Source organism: Pithys albifrons, chromosome 2 (assembly GCF_047495875.1).
Source record: "Pithys albifrons albifrons isolate INPA30051 chromosome 2, PitAlb_v1, whole genome shotgun sequence".
In the NCBI taxonomy this organism is placed as follows: Eukaryota; Metazoa; Chordata; class Aves; order Passeriformes; family Thamnophilidae; genus Pithys; species Pithys albifrons.
In genome coordinates this window covers 30,257,332-30,278,790 of record NC_092459.1, presented here as the reverse complement: position 1 = coordinate 30,278,790, position 21,459 = coordinate 30,257,332, and the positions used below count along the sequence as shown (strand labels likewise).

Here is a 21,459-nt window from a genome sequence, read left to right as displayed (position 1 = left end):
CAGTTTGCTTTTCACAAACTGTTATCTTAAGACCCCTGAAACAGAGTACTTGGTGAATTAGCCGATACCCTTGAAAAGATAACGATAAGAGAAATGGCCAAGCCCAGGAAAGAAAGAAGGTGCTTTGCCATGTTAACGGAATCCAAATCCATAGCGTCAGGAGAGTGTGGGGTGATCAGGAAAGGGTACATGAGAGGGGAGCTGACTGAACTCTTGGGGTTGGTGCCACCCTGCCTATGTCCAGGCTGGATACCCTACCCTTGGGTGCCAGCAAGGGGTGTTCATGATGTCAGTCTCACCCTGTCCCCTTGGACCTAAGTGTGTCACTGCTTGCCTTTAAAAATGAAGAAATTAAAAGGGTTTTTCTTCAAAGCTCTGAACTGAGCTTGGGCACCTTTCTTCCTTCTTGGGGTGCCAGTTCTTCCATTCAGCATCACTCACTCCCTTGGCTTGACTTCCTCTGGCTCTTGGAGGAACCCAAACTTGAAGCTCCCAGAACCTTTCCTTAGTTAGCAAGTTCTAAGCTGTTTCAGGGATTCTTATTCCCTCCTGCTAAAGTTGCTCCATTTTAACTGTGAGTGATGACAGACTAATGAGGCCTGAAGGAAAGTACACATGGCAGTGCACAAGTGAGCAAGGGCTGGGGCACAACTGGGCAGAGCAGCTGCCTCTGCCAGCTATTTCTGTATCAAATAACCATTGCAGGGACTGGAGTCCAGCTCATTGCTGTCCCTGTTATTTGTACAGTGATAGCAAAAGTTATACATTCTCAAATATGTCTAAAACTTTCAAAAAATGACATTTTTCATGTAGTAAGAGTGGCTCAGTCTCATTATGTGATGTAGGGAGGTGTACATGCCCTTCTGACTTTCTTTGGGACTAGCTCACATAATTCACTTAGTTGTGATATCTATGAGTAATGCACCTTTTCCACTCTCATTTTTGAACAACATGAATACCATTCCAATCCTGCAGACATGTGCAAAGCTTTTACCTTAAGTTACAAACGTTATAAAGTGTAATTGGGCTAGTTCTTAATTGCGTGGCATAATCTTGGCCTCAAGTTCAGGCTTTATTTTCATGTTAAACTACTTTACTTTAAAGAAAAAAATAATTAAAGACTCTACGACTTTCTGAAATTATTTTCCTGCTCATTTTAAAAGTGAGTGGTTTTGTAGAGCTCTCATGCCTCTGTGGTACTGGGTAAAGATTTAAGATTTGCTATAGGGATAATATTGAGTGCCATTATGAACATTGTGAAAAAGTGTGAAGCATTGGTCAGTTCATAAATCTTAATCATTGCTTACATAGGGGGAGGATTTGTAAAGAACTTTTTCTTAAAGTGTCTGAACCTTTCCTTAGCCCTTAATTCTCAAGTTCACATGCATTGTCAGAAAGGCAGGTGAGAGAAAAACTGGTGTCCATACTCTTCTGCTCCCTCATCCATTTGAGCTTGTGGGAAAGATGCTCTCCAGGGAAACCCAGGAGATCCCTTGTGCCCACAAAAAGCCTGTAGGTTTTACAACCCTTCCCTGGACCATGGCCTTATAAATACACCTTGAAAGATAAGCAGGTGCCCGTTTTACAGATGGCTTAATAGATGTTGACAAGTATCATTAGAAACAGAGCTCTGGATTAAGTGTATGTCCACAGCATAGCCCTAAAATGCCACTTACTCATAGAGAGGCAGTCTTGCAGAACACTCTCATCATGCCCAGATGTCTACTCATGATGCCTGAAACTGGGGGGTCCCACCTGGGCCCAGAGGCCCTCCCCTTCACCACAGGAGCACCCCTGCTCCCAGCCTCCAGCTCCAGGGTCAGCAGCCCTCCTCCACTGCCAGGAGGGTTTCCTCAGCCTTTCCACATCTGATGCCAGTTGTGCGGGTTAGCCATGGTCTGCAATATTTCTAGGGTTTTGTTTAAAGAACCAAAAGCTAGAAAAACTTATTTTTAAAGTTACTTAAATAGTGTATTTAGTCATAAATTCAGGTAGAAAGTGATTTGGAAGTACTTGATTCAAAGCTGTTTGAGAAATATTAATTCAGCTCACTTCTGCTGCTCCTTCTACTCATTTTCTTATCCCAGTCAGAGAAAAGCATGGACAACAAATAAGATGAAGTATATGGAGAATAATGATGTTCCCTGGCTATAGTGGCAACCCATATAAAAATCCATATAATTCAAATGTAATGACAGGCAAGAATAGAATAATTAATGCCTTTAAGGACAACATTCATATTGCACAGACCATGTGTACTCTGATACCTCTCAAAGTTTTTATATTTGCATTGACAGCTCGGCATTTTTCTAATTTAGTTTATGTTTGTGTATGCAGTCTGTACATATGAAATGCCCCTATTTTCCCTGTTGGTTAGTAGGTTGGCTTATGGTAGTGATTTGCAATATTACAGGCAAGGGAAGATGTGATCCACATGCTGAAGACAGAGAAAACCAAACCTGAAGTTTTAGAAGCTCATTATGGGTCTGCAACTCCAGAGAACGTGCTCCGAGTACTACACAGGGATGCCATCCTTGCCCAAGAAAAGTCTGTAGGGGAAGACGTCTATGAGAAACCAATTTCAGAGGTAACAGATTGACAACATTATGTCTGTGCAGGGGGAATCCTAACAAGAAGTGAGACCCCACATATTCTGAACATGTGTGAAGCACTCAAGAGGATAAGACAGAATTTGTACAATGACAAGAAATCACAGAAAGTCTTGTTCACTCAAATGCAGAATAATTTGTAAGCAAAGTCACTGGATTTGAACACAAACCATAAAGAGGCTGTGTGCTTCTTAGGGTTGGTGCTGTTAAGCAAGACCAGAATCTTTGGGTGTTACATTTCTGTTTTTTAAATTTTTTTTCAATTATAGGCCTCAACCTCTACTGCTCACAGCGCTAGTAAGCACTCTTTGATTTTCTTGGCACACAAGACCACTGTCATGTGTATAGTTAAAAAAAGAAGACCTTGGGAGATTGACAATATTTATTGTATCATAAATCCATATTCACTTTACATCACTTAAGCTCTAGAACTCCAATGTCAGTTCATCCTCTAAAGGAGACTTATAGAACTTGACCCCATGCTTTAAAATTTAAGCAATAAATGAATGTAAAATAGACCTGGGAATGTCTGAGGCCAGTGTGAATGTCAAAATAAACAGCCACTGCTCATGTTTAGAGTTTTATAACAATCCAGGGCATGGAGAAAGAGCGTGCGACATCATACAATATAACATACTGTAGTGGCTGCCCAAATCTTCACAGTTCCTCCTATTAGATGATTTAATTTGTTCCCTATGAATTGTGTCTATCCTGAGATGTTTTTATACTGTGTATTCTTATTGAAGCATCTCCTGGAATTTTTGGGATGGCAGTAAATAAGGAAAGCAAACCTTAGCATGTGGGAGCACGTATAAAATACTGTCAAACAAGATTAAAAGAGCTTAACAAGGCCTTTTTCTAAAGAACCTGATAATTTGACAGGGACCTCAGTAAAAAAGGTAAAACTTTGTAAAGTGTAGGTTCAGAAGGGTTATGTTGAAACTAAAATAGAATGGCAACAAAAATAAGTGCAAAAGATCTGCTCTCAAAAGCTGAACCAAAGCGGTCTCTTTTATGAAATGCAATGACTGCTTTACTTTGACTGATATGGTCAGCTTCTGGAGACAAAATTGCCAGAGTCCTCCTGCTCTCTTACTTCCCTCAGTTTGCTGAGGTGCAGCTGGGGCCAAGGAAGATGCAGTTCTCAGGGTAAGGACTGGGGGTGGGCAGAGCAGGCTCAGCCAGACACCCTGCCAGGGGCAGGCAAGCAGAGAAGTAACCCTAAGGCTTATTATTAATTGTATTTGGTAATGTAAAACTGAATTGGTACTGAATCAGCAGTTTTATAGATGTGTTGAAGACGCATAACTCAAGTTTTAGCCTTGAGATTACGCTCTAAATGTAGATGTCCAGTCCCTATATAGGTGCATGAACTCAGGCTCCCAGGGTCTGAGGTCTGAGCTATAACTTTTCCCATGTGAAATGAAAAAAGTGTGCACATCACCTCACCACAGGGGACATTCTGCTCTGCAATGGTATAATTTGTTACTCTAAAACTAAATGAAGTTCTGCCCTTTGTGTATCTGAAAACAGTGCAAATGTTTATTGCTAATATGTCACCCAAAAAAATCATTACTTGCACAGGACAGTTACTCTTATTTCTAGTCACTGCTTTATGTAAAGCCTAAGACATAAAATTATGGGACTCACACTTACCAAATACAACATTGTTGGTTAATAAATCAGATGAAGTAATCAAGGAGACCTTTAAAACCCTCTGTTCTCCTTTCCTACAATCCAGCTGGATAGACTTGAAGAAAAGCAGAAAGAGACGTATCGGCGCATGCTGGAACAGCTCCTGTTGGCAGAAAAGTGCCATCGTCGCACAGTTTATGAGCTAGAAAATGAGAAACATAAACATACAGATTACATGAACAAGAGCGATGACTTTACCAATCTCTTGGAACAGGAGCGGGAGAGGTGAGTACTTGGGGCAGTGCAAAGACTACCCATACTCAGTGTCCCATGTTTATAGGTTCAGCAGTGATTTGGTCTGATATTTTCTGTGTTTAAATGACACTGAACTCAAGTGTAAATCACTTGTAAATGTCAGTCTTTTCATGTTATTACTAAGTACATTGCTGTGCAAGTCTAGAGCTGGAGGAATACAACTGAATGTTCCTGTAGTGTATGCTTGAATTAAGAACTGGATTTGTTTTGAATTAGTCATGCCCATTTTGGGTTCACCTCCAGGTAGCTTTTGATCAGATGTTATTTATGTTGGCCAATTTGGGACAGGCTTGCTTAGCTAAGTGCTATGTTTGGTGAATGACAGAGCACTGTTGCCACACCAGGAGGACAGGATAGGGAAAACCACAACACACAATAAGATAGTTGCACACCAGTGATGGGACTTTGCCATGACCTTCACATTTAGGCTTGCAAAGTTACAAACCATTTGCATTCTTTTTCATATTCTTGAAGACAAAGGTCTCAAACAAGTTCTCTGTTCCCCTGGAAGAAAATATTTTCATGTTTTACAAAACGTGCCCAGCCTGCGGTATCTGCCCAGCCTGTTGGTATCTGCAGTGTTTATCTCACTCCAGATTGTTTTTTCCTAGTGTTTATTCTGCTTGGGGGAAGAATTATTTCTCCTCTATGTCTCTAACAACAGAAAGATCACCTACTTTAGGTGAAAGTGAGCACTTAGTTTTTCAATGTGAAATTTTCATGCTCGTACCAAGTTGCTTGAAATCAATCCATGATGTTATATTTCTTTTCCTTATTTCCTTAAAGAAAAAAAAAGAAAGCTCTGAGAAAAATATTTAAGGCAAGTTCAAAGAAGAAATGCTTTTGAGGAAACCACAGGCTTGGGGCAGACATTTGCAAAAAGCCAGGAGCAAAATTGTTTAGTGTATTTCCTGAGCTCAGTTCAGCGCCAGCTTTGAGTAGGTGGCACATGAGCTACAATGACCATATTTCCTGGTTTAATAGGTGTCTTTTCTGTCTGTATTTTCCTGAATTTATTGGCAAACTTTAAAGCACAAAAATGCTTCTGTATCTTAGCAATTTGATTCTCATAATAGAAAATAAAAAATGTGCTGTATTTCCAAGTAAAGAGCAATTTCACATCTGATTCTCAGAGATGCTGTTTTCTTTATATGCTGAACATCCACGTATGTATGAACATGCAGCCACTAAAATACTACAAGAGCAAAAGTGATATTAAAGTATCATTTACATTCAACTTTAAATTTTATATTAACATTAATTTGGCAATTGTTGCCTTCTTATTATACCCTCTCAATTCATGAAGACCACTAAATAGTCTAAGATATAACCTGGTTTGAACTGACTTCCTTCAATGAAGTGATTAAAAAGATTTTTGTCTTACATTAATACTGCTGAGATATCAAGTCCCATCTCTGTTGGCATTTTCTCTTACCCCTTCTGCTCTTTCAAGCTTCAGGTTTTCTATATTTTACAATTTTTGGAAAAACAGCAATAAAAAAAAGGAGAATTTGAATATGGATTTCTCTTGAAACCAGACCTTTAAAAGCAATTAAACCTGCTGGCTTTAGTCACCAGTGCCTCTGTGCTGGTGGCTGTAGAGGAATAATTGCAGTGCTGAAGACCTTTTGATTTATGTTGAGTAACACCAGAAACCTAATGTTTGCTATTTAATCCACTTTGTTCGTCTATGGCACTAGTGAGAAAATTCATTTCAAGTTAATAGCGACCAAGTAGAGAGAACATCGCATTTAGCTAAACATAGAAAACCAAGACTCACGTCCTTCCCTCTTCAGGGTCCTCCTCCCATGTCATTTACAGAGCAGATCAGCAAAATCAGGATGGGCTGGAAACCCCTCACTAGCATATAGTCTTAAAAGATCTCAACAGATCACTTTTGTTTGCTGAGTGCACAGGAAACTGAGGCTGCCTATCATTGTAAGTATTAAAAACTAGAAGTAGTACTGTTTGAGGGCTGTATTCATGAAGAAAGAGAGAGTGATGGGACAAATTCTTAGGAAAGCCACAAAGTGACAATAGATTTTGTCAAAAAGAAAGAGTTTGAAGTGGGAAGATTAAGTTACAATAGGTTAAAACATACAAGAAACTCATTCCTAATCTGCATACTGGGACATAGAACTGACCTGCCCAAAGGCATTTGTCAAGATCCTGCATAGACATTCTTGTTTTATAAGTACCACTATGTATATAATTCATTTTACTGTGGTGCTTTGAGGGTTATTTTATTAAGGGCTGAACAGACTTGTAGTCTCCATGAAAATGAAAAGGGACACAGAAGTGAACTTTGCCCATCAGCCACTCTGCTGCACTCGCAGTTATAATGTTAATGAGACAGGGTGAGCTGGAGGAAGAACAGTGCTGTGGGATGGACAGCAGTCTGCTACAGTGAGAGCAGTAATAATTTCTGTCCTGGATCTAAGTAATTTCAGTTATTTCTATCCTCACAGTATTTTATCCACCTTTCCTAACCATTGTTCACATCAACTTTTGCAGGCCACATCTGCTTTTGCTGTCTTGTGAATGTTTGAACAAAGGAAAAAGTGGAATTCTCTAAGAGCAGAAATATGCTTCAGTTCTAATGTATGTCTAGCACTCAATGTATTTACTTTGGAAAATGTTTTTACATACACTTTCATACGTTATCTCTAATCCATCTACAACAACATGATATGAAAGCAAACTGTTCCTGTGAGGGACTAATTATTAGGTCAGCCTCGCACAGGAAGCAAGTAACAGGAAAACACGATTTGTCAAGAATTATTATGCATGAAAAGTATAAGAAAGTGAAAATTGTACATGGGGATATTAAACATGTGGGCAGCTGGGGGGGGGGTCAAGGGAGAAAGCTGGAGGGCCTGACTGTTGGTATTGGCTCTGCAAGACCAAGGGCAAATCACCTGAAGAAAGATTGTGGAAAAGGTTGGCACGTTACAGGAAAAGTGTAGTGACAACCGTTTGCCAGATAGAGATGAAAGAAATATGGTATTTTAGTGGAAGGTGCTTCTACAGACATGGTGGCTGAAGTGCTTTGCAAATTTCCCTATAGTATGCTATAATAATATCTAATTATGTTTGAAAATTACAGACAGTAATTTCTATTTTTCTATGTGACCAAACTTCCCTTTTCAATGTGTGCCCACCTCAGCTGCTGTTCCTGTAACCTTAGGTTGTCCTTGGGCACCTCCTATCCCCAGGAATGCAAAACCAGACATCTTCCTGGAGCCTCCTGAAGAGGCTGAGGACTGTGGAGAAGAGCTGGAGGCCCTCAGGCCCCCTCAGACCTTGGGTAGCAGATGATGGCATAGGGAGTCCCTGGTCTGACAGATGGAGGATGAGGGGTCTGGTCAGAACTGCACTGACAATGTGGCCTGCAGTTGACACCTGACCAGGCAGCAGCAGCCTCAGGGATAAAATTAGCTTTCCAAGTGCTGGTAACCTGAGTTTGGGTTCAGATGGCTGTGGCTAAACCAGCTATTGGTACTTCCCTACTCCAAAAATTCTTGTGCAAAGCAGGCTTAACATGAAATCGTATTTGGTTATTCTCTGTTCTGCCTAGTCCCAGCCCTCCTGCCTTCCCCTTTAGGCAACTGGGATGGGGGGGTGGGTGTGGAACTTCAGGATCAATTATAAACTTTTTAATTTGATCAGCAGGGCTTTTTCTTCTGGCGGAAAAGGGTAGAGCTCTGTGTAATCTTAGCACTTCTTTGACATCTCGATTGACCTATGAGATGAGGTTTAAAATGCTGCCATTTTTAGAGGTGCTAATCTCTGAACAATTTGTCTTGTACCCTTCTTTTAACCCCGTTTGTTGACAGCACATTTTGCTGCTATTAAAAGTACTGGGAAGCTCCCATTGATTTTAAGGGTTCAGAAACAGACTTGCTGTGAGGACCACTGCCTTGCTGTGAGGACTGATTGAAGAAATAGTCTGAAAGCCTTCAAAAATGGGGGCTGGGGGGAGGGAGTAGGGAGTTTCTTTTATAAGCACGGGATGTGGGTTGCCAAATAGAGGGTGTCATGTGGCAGAAAGTCTTTGTTAGAGTTCTGTCATGGGGGATCTATGTGACTGCTTTGCGAATAATTTGATAATTTCCACCACGATCCATGAGACTTCTGAGACTCTGTCACCCCAACACACAAGGTGTCAGTAAATATACACCCAGTATCTAAGTGTTGTCTGTCCTAAGGCATTGATATTATGTTTAGCCATATTTCATTCTAAGATTTCATTGAAGTGATGAGGATTTTAAATTTGCTCTTGCTTTCCTCACTGCTTCAAATTATTCTTTACAACCACAGTGACAGTGTTCCCAGTGCACTGAAGCATTTCATGTTTTCCTCAAAGGCATGGCCGAGGATTCAGTCTGTACTTCCTAAGCATTGCTCTGCTAAATCTGGTTTTAGTTAAACCCTCTTTTTGAAGTACAGGGCCATAATTAGATCTGCTTAGAGGAGACAGCAAGACTGTGACCCCAGATCTTTCCTCCACAAAGTTCCCTTTCAGTCTTCACGTAAAATTGTCTCTTTGCCTCCCCTATCGCAGCACCCCCAGCAAGGAATGCACTGGCAAGTCCCTCGGAGGTCTGTGATAATACATTCCTCTCAGCTTCGGTCATCCTGGCACCAAGATGCTTTTGGCTGCTCTGCTGGTGATGTAATTCTGGGCCCGCATCACCTGCAAAGGAAACTGATCTGAGAGCAATAAAGAACACAGCCATCTTGAAACAAAAATGGGAGTGTTGATGTTAACAAGTTTTTAAAATCCTTCTCTTCCTTTTATGCATTTCTGCTTTTATTAACAAACTTCCCCTTCTTCCTTTACCCACAAGACGGCAGCACCAAGTCTTTCATCGGGAAGTGCTTGCCTTTTCTTTCCTATTTGGACCTAAGCAACTGCAAAGGCTGGAGTGTAATGTATGGCCAAACTTCGCGAACGAAGATTTGGGAAGGGCTCTCCCCACATGGGTGTGCCCTTCGAGCCTGCGCAGTGGATTTTAGGTGAGGCTCAGCGTGCGCAGAACTGGCCCCACCGTTTAAGTCCTGAGGTTCATCTGCCACAGCCAAGCGAGCTTGGACAGTGCCAGTGAAGTCCTCAGGACTAGAACCTACAGCACCCGGCATTTCCCAGGAGGTCTCCCATCCAAGTACTATTCCGGGGCTGACCCTGCTTAGCTTCTGAGATCTGATGGGATCGGATGTCAGGGAGGCATTTAACTGCCCCGGAGTGTAATACAGTTTGGAGACTTTGCGTGTGTTACCTTCCCTGTTTGTATTTTCTCATTATTTTTATGAAGACTGTAAAATAAAGAAGTTGGTAGGAAGACAGTGGGGCAGAGTATCCACCAGTCAGTTACTCATTTAGAGAACAATCAAGATAAAAATATGGTGTTCAGACTAAGAAATCACTGTGGTAAGAATAGCCCCATACAGAGATATTGGGGTGAGATGTAAAGTCCAAACATGTAACACAGATTTTAACCTGTAACTGTATAATCTGTTGGTGATTCCTTTAAAGCCTGAAAGTTAAATTACTTTACAAAAATATTTTTACTCTCTCTTTTTTTTTTTTCCCCAAGATTTCTTAGCCATATTGGTACTCTGGCTTTTTTCTCATATAGTGATAGTTTCTGTGTCCTGGAAAAGCCAGCCCAGTGGGACTGTGGGAATTCACCATTGCCTACAGTAGTGACTCATCTGACTGCACATTACTACTGGCTGTAGTAGAGCACTGAGTCACTCTCTGTCTACTTTTCAGGAAGTGCATCACTAAACTTTTAATCTTATAATTTAGAATACAAGGGCAGCAGTACGTTTGTTATTCTTTTTTTTTAAGCTGACATGCTATCTGTACGGTTTGGAAATGCAGGCTATTGTCTGTAAGTGTAGTATATTCACAGGATCACAGATCACAAACTGTGTGGTAGTCTATTAAAATAAATAAATTAAAAACCCCAGCAATGACAAATACAATTTCTGCACAGTTAAGTAAAGCTGAAGGTCATCCATTTTGCAGGTCCTGTTTTACTGCTCTAGCTGACTGCAAGGCAGTGACAGTTCAAAGTTTATGTTTTTAACTGATGAATTTAGTCCCAAGTTCCAACAAAATAGCTCCAAAGGTAATTTAAATATGAGAGAACAAACAGCCACATCTGACTGTGGAGAAACAATATGAAACTATTGCAAGTCTTACACAATGTGAGCTGGGACTAATCCAAATCCATCTCTTTACACTTGGATAGTCCTCAAAACTGTCCAGTCTTTCAGTCACTTCTGCGATTATATAAAATGGCATCATGTGTTGTTTCAGCTATTCTTCCAAAATTTTTTCTAAGTAGGCATCAGCTTCACAGCCCTTGAAAGAGAATTATTATACAAAACTATATGTAGTTCATTATTCCAAAACTTTGCTTGCTAAAATCATCGATTCAAATGCTCCCAGGGTCAGACAGGGGGAAAAATTACTTCTTTCAAAATCCACTCACGAACTCAAACTCTGTCCAGGGTGCAATAGGTAACAATTTTAACATTTAAGGGGTCTTTGGCATGTTTCAGAGTTATTAAACTACTGAAATAAATATCAGTTCACAGCTCTACAGAGGCCATCTTTCTAAGTTGTCATTTTTTTAGGCAAAGAAAACACGAATTGAATCAGGGTCATGTAGGGAAAATTGCTTCCTCATTCAGAAAGATTAGGAACAGGTTTCAGTTGAAGTGCCAGGTTTCAGTGTATTTCTAAAAAATTTAGGTAGATGCCAATTATTTACAAGTACAAATATATGATAATAGGCACTCCAGCTTGCACATGTTGGCTATTGGCTTTATGTTTAAATAAACGTTTACCTGTGCAGAGATGTACTGGCTAATTAGTGAAGTACATGACCTACTACTTAGATTAATGCCCTACTAATATTCTAAACCTGTTTAATATGGTCCAATAATTTTCACTAAGTTGTGTGAAGAACCTCAAAATATCACCTGACTAGGGAGAGTTATTCTGACTCACTGAGCCTACAGAGAAGCTTTCCTAACCCTAAACAGATGTAGTGCTTTTTCCACCTTCTGTCCTCAAAAGTTGTACATCCCTTCTAATTCCTGCAGTATCTTCAGCAGTGGTGAAGAATAACAATAAGTTTTATATTTGTATCATTTCAGTTTTCATTTCTTTTTAAGGCTTATATGTGAAAAATCCAGGGGTTGCACATATCCAAACAAAGCATTCTTGTGAAATTTGCCAAGGCCTGTGCAAATGTGAGGGGGGGGGAAGGAAATGCAAAATGTATAATTCACCACAAAGTACCTGAGTAGGTACCTGATTATAATATTGTGATGCCATAGTTAGTGTTTCAACTAACTTTTAAAAAACTCATTAAAACATGCCATTTAGGCTGTAAGATTATTATAAATGTGAACAAAGAAAATCTGGTGGCCTAATTCACAAGGCTAGCTAGTCAAAAAACTGTATCAAATAACCCTGTGATTATGTCATTCACCTGGATCATGGGAAATTTTCAGTCCTTCAGTCAACCTGTTAGGATGTGAATCCAGCTCCTTGAGGAGGCTCTCCTGGTCACATCACTGGTCCCTTGGGGTGTCTGTTCCCATTCTTCCTGGGCAAAATTGTTCTATGTTTGCAAGTCATTTACATAATTTTGAGTTCTTTTCATCAAAGAGGTAAAAATCTTGTAAATCAGTGTCTGGGTATTCAAATTCCCCCAGATACAGGAATTCACTAGTCTAGGCAGGTCAATTCATCTTCTGAAAAAGTGAGGATTTTTCACTTCTTCATTTGGTGAATTGTGCCGAGATGTGGTCCTCTCCATCTGTTGCTTTTCTTAAAATGACAAAGACAGAAATGAAATTACTGATTTGAGATAAGAAATACTTCACTGAAATCACAGAAATCTACAAGAAACACTTTTTTCACTGGAATGAGAGAGAGAAAAAAAGCCTTTTTTTTTTCTTGATACTTATTGAATCTTTGCTTCAGCTCTGAAACTGAAAAATCAATTACTAACAAAGCTGTTATTCAACTGCTTATGTTAGGGATTGATTAATAGTAATGTAGCAAAGAATGTAATGCCCTAATGAGAAAAGATAAAGAAATGAGCAGAAAATGAAGCTAAATTATAGCAGAATGACAGCCATATTTTTCTGATGATAGCAATTATGTCATAGCTGAAAAAGTATCTCTGGTGACAAGTATATATATCACAGAATGAAAGTTCCTGTTGAGTTCTGTTTAAAGAGTTTATTTTCAGAGGAACTGGAAAGGGATAGATGTATTCTCTTTCATCATTTATATGTCAGTCTTTTCCTAGATGACTTAACTTGTTTGAAAATTATGCATAGCTTTCAACATTTTTTCACTTTGAAAATTACTGGCTCGAATACAGCCCTGGTTTGCAAAAACAGTAGGGGAAGTACAGTGTCCATACAGGTGAAAGGCAGGTGGGTGGTATGGAGGACAGGGCACCGTAGCTTGCAGTTGTTGCATAGCTCATGTGATGGGGGCATGGCTAATCCACAATAGAGAAGAGTCTGTCCTGGTTTGACTGGCTCATGTCCTTACCTGACAGACTAAGTGCTGTTGGTCCAACTTGCTTTCAGTGGCAAGCACTATTGCCTTGTGCCCATCATTAGCACAGCAAGCTGTCTACATCCAGCTTCTTCAGGTCTTAGGACATAATTAATCTGTAAACATGCCATCCTGATGCTGCATTTTATGAGCACAAAGCTAGCATTGTTGCAACTCCTTTGAAGTCAGTAGAGCAATTCTTGATTAATGGGATTAATGGGAATTAGAGTAGGAACTGTTAAATGTAGGTATGCATGTACCTGTAGAAATCTATACATGCATATTTAAATGTATTACATGCAGCAGTTTCTTGAGTGGAGTTATAGCTTCTGCATATGAATTTGCTCTCCAGAAAATTAACTTATCAACAATACATATTTCCTGTAAGATTATACTTTTATATGACTTCTATATACATTTTGGTTCATAATAGTAATAATAGTAGTAGTAATAATATTAATGATGAAAACAACATTAAAACAAACATTAACAACAACAACAATTTTTTTTCATAATTTCTACAGACAAATTATGCCCTTGTATTTTGATTTTTTTTAGTCAGTATTGCTAATTGATTCTACAAAGGAGGCTGTAAGCTTTTGCTTCTTTGTACATGTGGCATCATTTGCACCTATGTCACTATAAGATATTTAAAAGTAATAGTGATTTGTAAGTGGGGATGCACAGTGGAAGTCAACAAGGACCAAATATCTGATTAGAGAACAACAGGGCTAGGTTGGACAAGCCCTGCAGTTATTCAGAGGGCAACACAGACATGGTAGAAAGAAATTTTATGGCAGAAGCAAGCAAAGCACCTTCTAATTCACATTTAATGTATGAAACTGGTCCAGTTTCTCCTTGCTTGCTCTCCATCTTGTAACTTGAATTTTCCCTGTCCTTTTTTCACCATTCAAACACCCAACAGGCTGAAGGTCAGGACATCTCCTTGGAAAGGGGTAGTGCAATCTAGAATTATTTCAGACTGAGGAGAGAAACAAAACCAGATATGCCACTCCTGGAGCAAATAATACAGGAGTGGTGGTGCAAGAGTCATGTCCCTTGTTAAGTCTTTCTTTGAATGGAAACACCTAAGGCCCCCATCATTGTGTGATGGCTGTGGTCAGCCCATGTCTCTTGTCCTCAGAACAAGGCCCTTGCTTTTAAAGACAAGTATTTCATAAGGCCCAAATAGTCTCAGGAGAAGAATGGCTCAGGCAAGATGATGGGACTACCAATGATGTACAACAGCAAATTTGGACAAGCAAAATACAGATCTGCACAAAAATCCACTGCCTGTGAATATTCAAATTTATACGCGCATTAGTCGTTTTTCATTTTGGTTTGTGGGGGTTTTTTTTGTTTGTTTGTTTGTTTTCTCCTTTCCTTTTAAAATTCTTCATCGATTGCACTCCAGATATCCGTGAGAGTCTTTTTAGGATCCTGCTCTAAGCAACTAGAAGCAGAAGGTTAAAATAGCAGTCTCAAACCTTGGGCAAGTCTAGCCCCTGTGTGAGGTCTGGGGAGGGGTGCAGTGGGGACAAACTGTTCTATGATTGTCTCTCAATAGACACAAATTAATGCCATCAGCAAACGTAAGAATTGCATGAGCTGTTGTGAATAGTTATGTGGTAGTCAAAAAGCTCTATGTAGGTGCAGGGGGGTTTTATTTGGTGGTTTTTTTCACAGTTATGATGGGATTGGGTTTTTGTTCTTTTTCTGGTGGGGGATAGGTGTTCACTTACACTGCACCTCCAGAACACATGGGCAAAAAGCACAAGCAAAGATGGGGTTGTGAGGTGGATATGGTAGGCAGGTGTGTGGTCTTTTGTGTTCAGGACAACAGCTCAGGGTCCCATCATGAAAATTGATGGAAATACTTTCATAGCCTTTCAGACTGAGTGTTGAGACAGGGCATATTAGCATATGGTGTGACAGCCAGGGATTACTCAGTGCTGATGTTATTAAAATCTATCAGTCCCTCTTTAGTGCAAAAAAGCAGCTGCTGAGTGCTCTTCCATAGCATTTGAAATATTTACTGGGTATTCATTCTTTGCTAAGTCACTGAATATGGCACTCACAAGAAGTCATGTTTAAAAATCATGAAGGAATCTTCATAACATTATTTATTTTTCTCCACTTTTATAGGTGTGTATTGTTCTACTCTTATGTTAAGTTGTGACTGAGGTGGCCAAATATGATATAAGCAAATGCACACACAACTTGTACTTCTAAAAATGTCTGAGACCCTGCATTGACAGAGATGAGGTTATGTATTGAATACCCCTGAGCAGTTACTTGCTCTCAAGCTACATTGCTGTTGTACAGCTGTGTGAGTTTTCCATGCTTGACTAGCCCAGTGCATGCAATGATATGAATGATATTTCCTAAATCCAGATTTTAAACATCTTCACTGCTTTTTTTTTGGTACACTTTCCTATATTTGGGACCCTCTCATGATGACTCCAGACACCATCACTTGAGTTGTTTGATGCTAAAATGAAGCAGCAATTCTTTGGAGTCTGTTTTCTCTCATTTTTCTTGACCACTTGTTTTATTCAGTGTCAAATGGGAAGCAGTGAGGTGAACAAACTTTAGTTTTAGGTGTAGGACTCAGGTGCCTTTCAATCCATTTTGAAGAGGGTCAGTGAGAAGAAGGACAAAGGAGAAGGAAGTCCAGGAAAGGTCAGCAGGCGTTAGACCAACACGGCAAGATCTGAACTGATGGGCCTGGAAGGTAAAGGATGAGGAATAGCAGAGAGTTTAGGCCAACAGAACAAAAGCAACACAAAGGTGAAAATCAGTCAGGCTTAATTTCAAATACCAGACTCAGCTTGAGCAGAAAAGGCCAAGACACTCCCTACAGACTAATTCTATCCACATAAACTGAGAACCGACATGGTTCTCCCTGCTTTCAAAGACTCAAGCTCACTCCTCTGTTTTTTCCACATGAGCATCTCACACATCAAAAGTCTGTAATTCAGAAAAACAAGGGTGGAGCCCAGAGCAGGTAAAGACAGCATTAGTGGGGTACTGGAGCACAGGTAGGTGAAGCAGACGACACTAACAATGGCAGGTCCACAGAGGGCAGCAAGGAACCATCCTGCCATGTGCACTTCCCTGAGGTCTAAGACACCTCTTCCCCTGGCTCCCAAAATGCTTTGGTCAAAGGGTCACAGCAGGTTTCTATGAAACTATTGGTGCTTATTCACAAAATAGTGATCAAATCATACCATGAAAGCATAACCTTGACCTAGATGGGTCCTGCTTCAGCTGCAATCACTTTTACTTAAGGGATTTGCACCAGTGTTGGAGATGCTGAGCTTTCTCAGCTATGAGAAGGATACACACAAACGTTAAGAAAGGAAAAAAAAAACAAAAGGAAGGGGAGAAGGGAATGCAACAGGAAAAAACAAAACAAAACAAAACAAACAGAAATACTTTTGTTAAACTTTTGAATCATGCTTCCCTAAAAGGCAGCAGATCCTAACATAGGGCAATTTTCATGCTGCAAAGAGAAAAATAATTTAAAACCTAGGCAGCATGACTTATTTAGAAAGACCTGAAGAGTAATAAAAAAGCCTGTGTGCAAATGTATGTTGGTGTGTGTATGTACACACAATTTCTTTAACAGCTGCAATGGAACAACCTGTTTTAAATAAGTACAAAGGTGAACAAAGCCAGTTGTCAGTGCAGCTCACCAAATGAAGTTTTTAATGTGCATGATGTATGCTATATAAAATGTATTGCCTGAGATACAACAGCGCAGAGTCCAACTTGAAGTCTTTTTCTCAGGCTTTTCCTACAAACTCATGTTTAAAGTATTTACTGCATCTATCTTCATTACTTTTTTCTCTCCAAAAGGCTAAATGGATCACCTTGTTTACTGTATCTTCCACAGAAAATTAAAATCAGCCTCTTCTCTCCCTCAGTGTTCAAAATGTTCACCTTCCATCAAGATGCCACTGAATCAATTTGTATCTGTTGCATTCAGAGTAGGCAACTGTCTAAGTAGAGAGTGGAGGTCAGGTCTGATTTAAAAAATGAGTTTGACTTACCAAAAGAAGGGAAGAAAACAAAACAATGATGGAAGATTTTCACTGCTTTGAAGGTTTTTTGAACAAAAAACCCCAAGTCTGGCAAGAACACAGTGTACCTTTGCATATATATAAGTAAACACAAAAAAGGAAAAGGTTTGCTTTGCACAAACAGAAATATTTGGGCTTTTAGTAACATGCTACAGAACTTGGAGAGTTGCAAGCTCTCTGCCTTCACTATAAATGTTACATGTGTTTCTGCACTGAAAATGAAGAGAAAACACAGAGCAGGGCAGTCTGCTGGAAATGTTACAAAGCTCTCTTTAAAGAAAATTTTATAATCAGGCAACCATTTTGTTACAAGTCTCTAAGATCCACGAGAGGAATCTATTGTTGTGCAGAGTTTAGGAAATTTTTGAAGAGAGCAACTTATCAGAAAAATGTGTAGTCTATTAGCACATCATTAAATTGTTAAACCAATTCCATCTTTTGCTTCCCTGTTACTCTCCTCTATAGCAGACAACTGTACCAGATGCACAGAATAATTTCTGACTTTTGGAGGTGAGTTGGAGTTTGGGATTCCTATCTATTCCCTCTCCTGCTTTTATTTATTATTGGTTTTTTTTTTATCTGGCCTCACAACGTTGCAAGTGCTGCTTTACTCAGGAATGCCTTTCTTGGACTTCATCCCAATGAAAGCATGAACAAAAAGATTCATGAGTAAGTTAGATTTTCCCAGCCTCTGATGTGACTTAAAGTTGCAGGTAGTCTTGAGAAATAACAACAAATGGAGCACCTTTATATTTTTATATAGACACATAATGTGATTTCTATGCAATAAAAGAAAAGCTGTAAATATTAAAGGCCTCTTTGACCTTAGCTGTGACATCCTACATGGTATCACCTATAGCTCTGGTACTGTCATAGCAGCGGGTACCTGGAGTAGTTGAAATAGTGATGGAGAACACTGTGCTTATGAAGTCTCATGGTGGTACAGACATATTTCAACCAGTGCAGGTGTGCAGGCTCACCACTACCACACTGCACTTTGTCTAACAAATCTGGCAGCCACTTGTCTGCTGGCTCACATCCAGACTACTTTGGCAACTCTAGATCAAGTTCCCTGTTCCTTTGTTTCTAAGTTGCAGAGTAAGGTGAGGGAGCTGGCAGTCTGGGATAAGGCCCCTCTGGGGATCACTGCTGGTCACAGGTGCCAATGGTGATTGTCATGAGGCGTTGTATGTGGTATATATCTATTGTCTTAAGGACCCAGTCCGATTTATATTTTTCTCAAGATAAGGTTGCTCAGGCCCTAGAAAGGTTGCCCAGAGAGGTTATGGTGTCTCCATGCTAGGATGTATCTAGGACTCAAGTAGAGTAGAGTGGGTCTTGTGCAACCTGCTCTAACTTGACCTGCAGGAGGCTGGACTAGGCATCTCCAAGGTCCTTTCCAACCTCAACAATTCCCTGGTTTTATGATGTGGTACTCTCTAGAGGGCATGCATTTCTTGATGACTCTGATTGCACCTATCTTGACTTAGACTGGGCTGTGCTGCATGGCATCCTCTAAGCATCCTCTTTAGACATCTCTTGCCAGGTACAGCCCCTGACAATGCCCTCAGTCACATCTGTTGCGGCACATTATAGTTCTGGCTGCTGGGTTTTTTGCTATGAAGTTTGTGGTGGGTGGACGCAATCCCTTGAGATCTCTGGTGTGGGCAAGAGTCCTCTGCATGGTTGCTATGATTGTGAGTGGCTGGACTTCCTGAGATAGGTGACCCCTTCTAGCCTGGACCTCCTGTGCTCCCTCCCTTCTTCATGTTACATCTGTACAAAGCTGACAGCTATAAACTCATGGCTGCTTTCCTAATATAATTATTAGGAACCTCTTGATGTCCCTGAACTTTCCACTCTGAGCTGAGACCACAAAAACATGGGTAGGGGAGATGTGTTGCTTGCAGTTTCAGCCTGGGCCAAGTGTGGCAACATGGACAAAAGAAGAGCTAGAGCAGATATGAGAGAACACTTAGGAGGGTTATTGATTTGGGGGAGGTGGGGGTTACAAATGGAGTGCAAAGGTGAGGAGAACCTGAGACTGAACAGTGGGTGCAGCAGGACTGGGACAAACTGTGCAGTGAGCTCAAAGCCCAGCGCCAGCCAGGATGGGGTGTGTGACCAGATACCCTCCTGCCGAGCCAACAGCAGCTGGTGGAACAGAGCCTTACCCTCAGTTGCTGATCACAGCCAAACCCATCTGTCAGCAGATAGTTTTGAAACTTGCTTGCAAAGTGCTCCATGCCTTTCTAGTATCAAGCTGCCTCGAGGCTGACACTGCTATTGCTAAACATTATTTTGTTAACACAGATTGCAGACTTTTATGCCGGCAATGTAAAGCATCTAAACTCTTCTGACATCTCCTAAAGTGCCCATATAATGCCATGCCATAAAATTTGAATGGTGAATATCTATTTTAGTGTTTGCCATTGTGCATGCCATTTCCTCTTTTTAAAGAATATTTAGCTCTACCAAACAATTGTTAGGATTGCAAAGGACACAGTAAGTAAAGTAAGCAGAATATCTGTCTGCTCAATGCATGGGATCATTTGTGTTTGCAAAATTAAACATGTTTTGTACAGAAACCTTTCCTCTGACACTGGAAAAATAGAAACATAGTGAGATGCATCAGCTTTGCACAAAGGAAGAAAAGACCTCTCTGTAAGACCCCAACTTCATCTTTTGGAAAGTATTTAGTAAATGGGGCAGAGGAATATAAAATAGGAGAGAATGATTAAGGCTAGTATATGTTTCCCTGGAAAATGTGACTCTACTCCCGTGTGACGGATTTCCTACTTGGTGCTAGTTAAGTCATGTGAAGCTAATTTACATGGATTGTGAATGTTTTTCACTCTAAGAATGGCTCTCATTTGGGCGAGCTTGTTGTGTCTGGGCCCTGATGTGCAGGAGTCTGAAGCATCCACTGCTGGGAGGAGGCAAATGGGGCTGTGATCTGAACACAGGCAGCACCCACCCTACAGCACTTTGAAACCCACAGCCTATGTACCCCGAGCAGGCATCCCAACCAAAACCTTAGTCCCTTTGTGCTTCTATCTCCCACCCAGAAATGAATAATTCTGTTTTCAGTAGAGTCTGAAGAGGGTGTGGTAAATAGGGCCTTGAATAAAGAGCATAAAATCAATCACTAAGCACTTGCTTTTAAAATGAGCTCTGTCCAGTCTGTGTGCTGAATGAGAGTAGGGTCCTAATGAAAAATAATGAAAGAACATGAAATTAGATAGTTTCTCAAAAATGTAGACACACATTGGTCCATTTTTAATGGATAAGAATATTTGACATGATCACTTTCAGTGTTTAGGCTATTAAAAGCTCAAGAAAAGTGGAAGGTGAAGAGGAAGTGAAAGAGGAAAGCAAGGGTGAAGAAGAAGAAAGGGAAGGGGAAGGGAAAGGGAAGAGTGGTTTCTAGTTCCTCTTGTAAATACTGAAAAGGTAACTGTGAGCAATCTAGGGAATCACTAGGCAAATAGAAGGAATCTCCAAGTTCTTTTATGTTGTTTTGGGAAAAAAAGAACTGGTTTAGGACTTCTTTAATGCATGGAACTATCAGAATGGTGCTTTCCAAACCTCATCAGTTAGCCTTGCTATTATGCGTGGATTTTCATAAAGAAACACGCGTGTATATTAAATCCACAGGGAATTTTTTTCCATGTATTCATGCCTTTATCAACCGATGTTAAGATCAGCCAGCACGCACCAGCAGTAGTACTGCCACTTCAAACACCGGGAAGACAAGAGGAAAGCAACAGGAACTTTTGTTGAGCCAGAGGAATGAACCGGCAGCTGGGACTGGGAAGCATCCCTTCATGCATCCCAGTTAAACAAAAGCAACTCAGAAGGGTTCTCTGCGATCAAATTTTTTTTCTTAATCGTTCACCTATTAACTGTAGCCATAAACAGCCCTGGGCGGCTGTCAATAACAAACTCCGGGAAAGCGATCCCAAAGGGAAGCGGGGGCAGGGGCGAGCCCCCGGCTCAGCAGGACCCTGTGCCCTGTCCTGCCCCGCTCCACCCCTCGCCTGCCCCCGGGGCAGCACCACGCGGGGCGCGGCCGTCACCTGGCAGCGGTGGGAAAGCGCCGAGCCGTGCCCCGGGATCCTCCGCCTTTATTGTTGTTTCGGTTGCTTAAAAAAAAAAAAAAGAAAAAAAAAGGTGGGGGAAAAAAAGGTCTAGTTCTAAAGTAAGAGAAGTCAGATTT

The 21,459-nt window shown here is 40.6% G+C and overlaps 1 protein-coding gene across 7 annotated transcripts in view; it reads left to right on the top strand.

The window, feature by feature from the left end:
• FILIP1 (filamin A interacting protein 1) overlaps positions 1 to 21,459 on the top strand; it is a 105,837-nt gene that overhangs the window by 58,397 nt on the left and 25,981 nt on the right. For 5 of the 7 annotated variants that reach the window (XM_071548626.1, XM_071548630.1, XM_071548627.1 and 2 more), the window contains 2 exons: positions 2,414 to 2,587; positions 4,351 to 4,529. In XM_071548626.1, the coding sequence (XP_071404727.1) occupies positions 2,414 to 2,587; positions 4,351 to 4,529 (353 nt within the window). The other 2 variants (XM_071548633.1, XM_071548634.1) reach the window with 2 other exon arrangements.